Source organism: Mytilus edulis, chromosome 7 (genome assembly GCF_963676685.1).
Source record: "Mytilus edulis chromosome 7, xbMytEdul2.2, whole genome shotgun sequence".
Classification (NCBI taxonomy): Eukaryota; Metazoa; Mollusca; class Bivalvia; order Mytilida; family Mytilidae; genus Mytilus; species Mytilus edulis.
Window position 1 is genome coordinate 3,758,578 of NC_092350.1, and position 8,953 is coordinate 3,767,530.

The window sequence follows — 8,953 nt, forward strand, 5'->3', positions numbered from 1 at the left end:
ATCGAAGCTCGATTGTGTATCCCATTTCCGGTTTGTAATTCGACGTTCAACTTTTGAATTAAACCTCATAACTGTTTAATAAATATATATATATTTTTAAAATTAATGAAACATGTTTTCAAAACAGATTATTGAGGTAGTCTAAACTGGTTATGCTTTCAGTTTTTAAAATGATTTATTTTTTATATTTTGTGTAAGAACTGCTGTGTGTTGTCATAAGTTAGGGACCTGGTCAGTGGTTGTTTAATGTTAAATTTCATGTTTTTCGTAATTTTGATATTTACTGGTTATGGTAACTCTTCGATTATGTCTACGAAGTGAGACTCGCTTTTCATGTTGATTTTTTGTTCACAAATAAGGAGGCTATAAATATATAAGAAAAGTAAAATAAGAAAAATACTGAACTCAGAGGAAAATTCATAACGGAAAGTCCCTAATCAAATGTCAAAATCAAACGACAAAACACACCAATCTTATGGAAAACAACTGCCATATTTCCGGCTTGGTACAGGCATTCTCAAACGTAGAAAATGATGAATTTAACCTTCTTTTATATAGGGATACAGCCATCATTACAAACGCGCGTTTCGTCTATAAAAGAAAAAATGTTTAAAAAGCCAAATAAAGTACGAAGTTGAAGAGCATTGAGGACCAAAAATTCCCAAATACAGCTAAAACGATATATTCCTGAGGTAGAAAAGCCTTGGTATTTCGAAAATTCAAAGTTTTGTTAACAGTTAATTTATTATTATAAACATATCAATGGTAACTCAAGTCAACACAGAAGTGCTGACTACTGGGGTTGGTGAAACCCTCGCGAAAATAAATCTCCACCAGCAGTGGCATCGACCTAGTGGTTGTAAAAAAACTAATCATAGATGCCAGGACTAAAATGTTACACTTAGGCAAAATGCGCCAAACACACACCAGCAAATAAAGAAAGATAATACAAACACATTAACGGGATGTACAAGTACCGAGCCACGCCAAATGGGTATAACCGAAAATAGAGTCCGTAAAAAGATTTCTCAATGCTTCGTTTTTCAAACGCAAAGCCAAACACTTATGAGGACTAAACATTATTGTCGAAAACTTGTTTTAGAATTATGCTGCAAGTTTTACAGTTTATTTTTGTTAAATTTTGCTTCGAATGATTTCGTCAACCGACCAAATACATGCATCTGTTTTCATTCATAACGATATAAGACTCATAGTAAATTAAACATAGATTGGAGTGGATGAGCGTATTAATAATTTTTTTGCAGATATAATAGACCAAAAGGTTTTGGGAATGATTTAATCATTATGGACCTCGGTTAGGTGACGTCATTTTGGATTACCTACTTTAGATTCCAATGTTTGTTGTTGCTTTTATATCTTATAATGCCCACCATGTAGACCAATTTTGATAACCTATAAGAAGATTGGCAGATAATTCCTTCAGGGCATTGGTATAATCAGAATTGTTCCTTACTTTCTCCAATAATATACCATAAACCTTTTTAGCCTCGGAATGATTCAGATCGTTGTATTTTATAGACACCTGTTTATTGCTAAGGCTACATGTTTTGTCCTCAATATTTTAGGATTTTTGTTGTTGTTGGGTTGTCTTATTCACTTATGCCCAACATCCCCTTTTATATCTTTTATCGAACATCCTATAATGTGTATTAGTCATAGCCTATGTTTTACTTTACAACATAACATTTTTTTTCAGTTGTATTATCTGCCCAGTTGACATCTAGTGAAACAGTAGCAGCTACAACAGTTATCCCGTTTAAACAAGTCCGTACATCACATGGAATTCACGACCTAACGTCAATCAGAAATGAAGGGAAATTCACATGTGAGAAACCCGGATTATATCTTATATCTGTGTTTGTGGCTACGAATGCAAATGCTGCTGGATATTATTATGTTTACAAGAATAATCAAGTAGTAGCTATAGCATACAGACATCCACAATCATATATTATAACATTTACCGCCATTGTTACAGAACGACTACAGACCAATGATACTGTGTTTGTAAGAAATGGTCCAGAGATGTATGTTTATGGTGGGTCCGAGTCAATAATACAATTGGATAAACAACAAATTTTGTTTTCACAATGACTCTGTTAAGATCATACATTGGTTAATTTGTCAGAATATTGAAAATGGAGTTATTCAATTGAATTAGTTTACTTGTGATAATGGTAGAAATCGTAATAACCGCACAAAACACGCGTGCAATGCAGACATGATATGTTTTGAAATTCTTATGTATCCGACTAGTTTTGCCAGTGTCACTTCTTTTTTTTTGTAGTAAGTAAGGCAATTACAACAAAGAGCCTACTTTAAACATAAGTATTGCAATTAGTTTTGCCAAAAGTATAGATCCCCTTTGTGCAAAAAAAAAAAAAAAAAATCAACAAAACATGTCTGTAGATTCACATTAGTAACCCTGCCCCAAAGTTCGAAGGATTTCCATGGCAGGATCCATCGTTAAACGATATTGCATGCTCTTCTTTAAGTCTTATATTTGATCCTCTGTGATCTCCTCACGCAGTTGATAATGTTTTATTATAATATTATCTAGGTATATTACATTAGATTCGTTTATCAAAACGAAACGAACTTTAACTTATAATAACAAAGAGCCTGATCAAAAATATTCGCCTTATAATCATTATTATATTCCACCAAAAGTGATCTGTTACTTATTGTATCTGAAAATTAAATCGAACATTGAAACTGAACTATAAAAACATCATTGAGCCATTAAGGTAAATTGAAATCTGTATGATAAAACTGTGCACCCCACAACTAATCTAAATATGAACTAGGAAGATGAATGAAATAATTTAAAAATCCAGCGCACGATTTCATTGATATTTCAACAAATCTGTATTTGTAAAATTAACAGCCGTTAACGACACAGCATTCCAGATCACATGATAACCAATTGTAACAAACATGAAACCTCATAATGTGTATATGTGTTACCATGGATAAATGAAAAGGAAAAATATTCCGAAATTGACCAATACTAGAAGCCACATGTCTTTAGATATCATAAGAGACAAACGCATTTTATCGGATGGATAATTAAATCTCATGAACCTATTAGATTGATTCTAGTTAAGGTCAACACAAAATCTAAAACTGAAAGTTGCGAGACAGGCTACATTGACATATAAGTTATCTCTTGTTACACATCTATCAGTGCCATGCCAATCCACAACCAGATAAAGAGAGGCGAAAACAAACAGACAACGCCATGACAAAAAAGAAAAAGACAAAGTGACAAGCAATAGTACACAAAATACAACATAGAAAACAAAAGACAAAATTTCACAACAATGAAAAGGAAATAATCACAACAGATCAGAAGAAGGTTGTTGTGTTTTAAAATCTGATAAGCCACGAAAACGTGTACCTATAGCATTAAAGTTGAGATAAAGACAGACCGAATCGGACAATACATTGGTTATGGTCATTATTGAACTGTTGTATTGTTGATTTTAGTTTCTCTTCCTCATATCCTATTCAAATCAGACAAAAGTGGTTAATTATGCGTACACAATTTGTTTTGTTTAAATATGTTACATGAAACGTATTTATGTAAGGTTATATGCAACACATACTTCAGTTGACTAACCTACAATCAAAAACTGTATTTCAAACAGTGATATCACAAAATGGATTGGATAATAAATTCGAACATGCATTAGACTGTGATATCAGACATGGTATAAGAGATAAAGAGAGAGGAGTAAATAGCCGATTGTAAACGGTTCCAATAAAACCATTACATCTCCAATTTCATTCTTATTGAACTTATATGTAATTGATACAACATAATCGTATACATAATACAAACACAATATATGGTTAGAGTCGACGGTTAAACTATTGAACTTATATGTAATTGATACAACATAATCGTATAGGTGACGTCATTTTGGATTACCTACTTTAGATTCCAATGTTTGTTGTTGCTTTTATATCTTATAATGCCCACCATGTAGACCAATTTTGATAACCTATAAGAAGATTGGCAGATAATTCCTTCAGGGCATTGGTATAATCAGAATTGTTCCTTACTTTCTCCAATAATATACCATAAACCTTTTTAGCCTCGGAATGATTCAGATCGTTGTATTTTATAGACACCTGTGTATTGCTAAGGCTACATGTTTTGTCCTCAATATTTTAGGATTTTTGTTGTTGTTGGGTTGTCTTATTCACTTATGCCCAACATCCCCTTTTATATCTTTTATCGAACATCCTATAATGTGTATTAGTCATAGCCTATGTTTTACTTTACAACATAACATTTTTTTTCAGTTGTATTATCTGCCCAGTTGACATCTAGTGAAACAGTAGCAGCTACAGCAGTTATCCCGTTTAAACAAGTCCGTACATCACATGGAATTCACGACCTAACGTCAATCAGAAATGAAGGGAAATTCACATGTGAGAAACCCGGATTATATCTTATATCTGTGTTTGTGGCTACGAATGCAAATGCTGCTGGATATTATTATGTTTACAAGAATAATCAAGTAGTAGCTATAGCATACAGACATCCACAATCATATATTATAACATTTACCGCCATTGTTACAGAACGACTACAGACCAATGATACTGTGTTTGTAAGAAATGGTCCAGAGATGTATGTTTATGGTGGGTCCGAGTCAATAATACAATTGGATAAACAACAAATTTTGTTTTCACAATGACTCTGTTAAGATCATACATTGGTTAATTTGTCAGAATATTGAAAATGGAGTTATTCAATTGAATTAGTTTACTTGTGATAATGGTAGAAATCGTAATAACCGCACAAAACACGCGTGCAATGCAGACATGATATGTTTTGAAATTCTTATGTATCCGACTAGTTTTGCCAGTGTCACTTCTTTTTTTTTGTAGTAAGTAAGGCAATTACAACAAAGAGCCTACTTTAAACATAAGTATTGCAATTAGTTTTGCCAAAAGTATAGATCCCCTTTGTGCAAAAAAAAAAAAAAAAAATCAACAAAACATGTCTGTAGATTCACATTAGTAACCCTGCCCCAAAGTTCGAAGGATTTCCATGGCAGGATCCATCGTTAAACGATATTGCATGCTCTTCTTTAAGTCTTATATTTGATCCTCTGTGATCTCCTCACGCAGTTGATAATGTTTTATTATAATATTATCTAGGTATATTACATTAGATTCGTTTATCAAAACGAAACGAACTTTAACTTATAATAACAAAGAGCCTGATCAAAAATATTCGCCTTATAATCATTATATTCCACCAAAAGTGATCTGTTACTTATTGTATCTGAAAATTAAATCGAACATTGAAACTGAACTATAAAAACATCATTGAGCCATTAAGGTAAATTGAAATCTGTAAGATAAAACTGTGCACCCCACAACTAATCTAAATATGAACTAGGAAGATGAATGAAATAATTTAAAAATCCAGCGCACGATTTCATTGATATTTCAACAAATCTGTATTTGTAAAATTAACAGCCGTTAACGACACAGCATTCCAGATCACATGATAACCAATTGTAACAAACATGAAACCTCATAATGTGTATATGTGTTACCATGGATAAATGAAAAGGAAAAATATTCCGAAATTGACCAATACTAGAAGCCACATGTCTTTAGATATCATAAGAGACAAACGCATTTTATCGGATGGATAATTAAATCTCATGAACCTATTAGATTGATTCTAGTTAAGGTCAACACAAAATCTAAAACTGAAAGTTGCGAGACAGGCTACATTGACATATAAGTTATCTCTTGTTACACATCTATCAGTGCCATGCCAATCCACAACCAGATAAAGAGAGGCGAAAACAAACAGACAACGCCATGACAAAAAAGAAAAAGACAAAGTGACAAGCAATAGTACACAAAATACAACATAGAAAACAAAAGACAAAATTTCACAACAATGAAAAGGAAATAATCACAACAGATCAGAAGAAGGTTGTTGTGTTTTAAAATCTGATAAGCCACGAAAACGTGTACCTATAGCATTAAAGTTGAGATAAAGACAGACCGAATCGGACAATACATTGGTTATGGTCATTATTGAACTGTTGTATTGTTGATTTTAGTTTCTCTTCCTCATATCCTATTCAAATCAGACAAAAGTGGTTAATTATGCGTACACAATTTGTTTTGTTTAAATATGTTACATGAAACGTATTTATGTAAGGTTATATGCAACACATACTTCAGTTGACTAACCTACAATCAAAAACTGTATTTCAAACAGTGATATCACAAAATGGATTGGATAATAAATTCGAACATGCATTAGACTGTGATATCAGACATGGTATAAGAGATAAAGAGAGAGGAGTAAATAGCCGATTGTAAACGGTTCCAATAAAACCATTACATCTCCAATTTCATTCTTATTGAACTTATATGTAATTGATACAACATAATCGTATACATAATACAAACACAATATATGGTTAGAGTCGACGGTTAAAGTTTCTAAAGAGTAACTTGTCTGTTAGCTACTGACCCATCCGTGACTAACATTCTCAGTCGTCTCCAGGTATTATCTAAATCTCTTTGATCATTCGGCCATTGCACAAAGTATGCATAATTGCAAATAAACGAAAACTCAAGGGGAATGTCGGTAATTCTAATATCTTTTGTAATCACGATTATTTTGTCCAGATTTTTCGTTATTTTCTCGTATTTTGCTCTATCGAGTTCAAACAAGCAATCGTTTGACGATTTGAACTCAGGTGTGATGAGAAATATGATGTACCTACTCTGTTCAATACATTCCGCTTCAGTCCCTATAACACTCTCACCAACTAAAAAATTGCGATCTCTTATACACATAGTCAGTCCCCATTCGGCCTCAAGTCTTGGTATTAATACATCTTTTATCCATATTGTAATGTCTCCCGCATAAGACATATACACGTCGTACTTGTATCTTTTCCGAACTTTTTTCTCAATGAAACGCTGAAATACTCCATAGATAGAGAAGGCAATATTCCATCTCTTGCTATATAACACCAGCATTAAAAATATTGTTATACATGTAGATAACAATGTTGAAGCAAAGGTTAACCACATTGTACTCTTACAGTCCGCAAACAAGTGCGAGAAGGAGTTGTAGGCAGTAAGTGTGTCAGTAACGGTTCCATTCGATAATTGACATTTATAAGAATGACTGTCAAGATTAACTTTTGTAGTGTTAATCCATCGTATCAAGTCTAGATTATCACAGTTGCACATAAATGCATTGCCATCGAGAAACAAAGACATTCCATGCCGTTCTTGCATCTTATCTGCCCAATTTCTAATGACTGAACTCAAAGTTGTTAAGAGATTGTTTCTCATATCAAGCACCTTTATTTTAGTATGATCAGTCAGTTGTTCCGGAATTGACGGTAGTAAATTTTTACCTAAATTTAAATTTGATAAATTAGGCATTGGTTTTAAAAGCTCGTTTGGAAAATACCAAATATTATTTCGAGATATATCCAACGACTCTACAGATGTTAATACCGCGAACAACTGGTTTCCCTTTTCTTCTATCCCTTCATTAAGATAAGCCTCATTCCATACAACTGTTTTCAAGTTGTGGTCAGGAAAACGCATTATTTCATTCCAGGGAGTTTCGTAGGAACCAGTAGATATAAATGTTTCAACTCGAATTTCCCGAAATACTAATGGCATATTTGTACTTGAATAAGATATATCTAAATATTTGAGGTTGTTGTTTAGAGGAATTATAATCAATATTGCAGGGTATGTTGTGAGTATAGTATTACTCATATTTAGTTTTTCTAGTGATTTTAGTAATGTCACATAACTGCCATGAAAACTCTCTTTCTCTAAAATAGAATTCACAGAATTGGCCATGAAATAGTTGACAGCATTATATGAATAATCTATCGATTTTAGTTGAACATATTTTCCACAAAAAGAATTAAAATCGCTGATCGTTTTCGTAGTAACAATAACAAACCTGTTTCTGTTTAAAGAAAGATGACGTAAACATTCAGGGCGATCAAAGGTGAATAAAGACCCAGGTTCATAATCAACTATACCATTATTTGATAAATCTAAATTCTCTACGCAGATTGTTTTCAGATATTTCATCATGTCGGGTGTAATTGTCGTAACAAAAGGTAGTTCACTGCTATCAATACTAGCGTCACTTACATGACCAAAGTTAATTGTACTGAGATTTGAATACATGAATGGGTGTAATAAATACAATGCTCGTCTTAGATGCATAAATGTCCCATGAAAGTCTATTACACGGAGATTTGGAAACGGAAGCAAAACATCAGCATCCGTCCTTACTGCTTTTAGCCGACAGTTCGTAAGACTAAGCTCCTGTACGAAATATGAAAACGCTTGGAATGTTGTATTAGACAGGCTTACTAGATAGCATGATTGGAAGTGTAATTCTCGAAGGTTGGTAATATGACTGAATCCCCTTCCAAATTGTGGCACAGGCATCATATCAATACCTAAAAACGACAACTCACTTAAAACACCAAATACATGGTCGGGATAAATAAAATCCTTATCAAAATCTATTGGTTGGCGCATATTACTTCTGATATCCAATTTTGTTAAGTTTTTAATTGGAACAAATATTTCCGCTGAATATGCTTTTGATAAATCAAGCATGTTATGAGACATGTCAAGCGTATCAAGAATATATAATCCTTTAAATGCCCCACTAGATAAATATTCAACTTGGTTGTTTCCCAAAATCAGTTCCTGTAAGTACTTATAATTAACGAAAGAGTCGTTGTCAATAGCTGTTAATTGGTTCGAACTAAGATCTAGAACATTGATATGTCCTGGTAAATTCTGAGGTATAAAATTCAATCCCCTGTTTTTACAATCTGCTAGTTTAACTTCCTGTGTTTTTTTTGATAACGTATTTAATATCACA

The 8,953-nt window shown here is 32.9% G+C and overlaps 1 protein-coding gene across 1 annotated transcript; it reads right to left on the reverse strand.

Moving 5' to 3' along the window:
* Window positions 1-6,510: 6,510 nt before the first annotated feature.
* Window positions 6,511-8,601, reverse strand: LOC139482584 (toll-like receptor 4). The gene has a single exon (XM_071266498.1). It carries the CDS (start codon window positions 8,599-8,601, stop codon window positions 6,511-6,513), a length of 2,091 nt encoding a protein of 696 aa, XP_071122599.1.
* Window positions 8,602-8,953: the final 352 nt, after the last annotated feature.

What these genes read in the sequence shown, in the direction of transcription:
- LOC139482584 (XM_071266498.1), bottom strand. Translation starts at nt 8,601, where the DNA reads ATGCGCCAACCAATAGATTTTGATAAGGATTTTATTTATCCCGACCAT.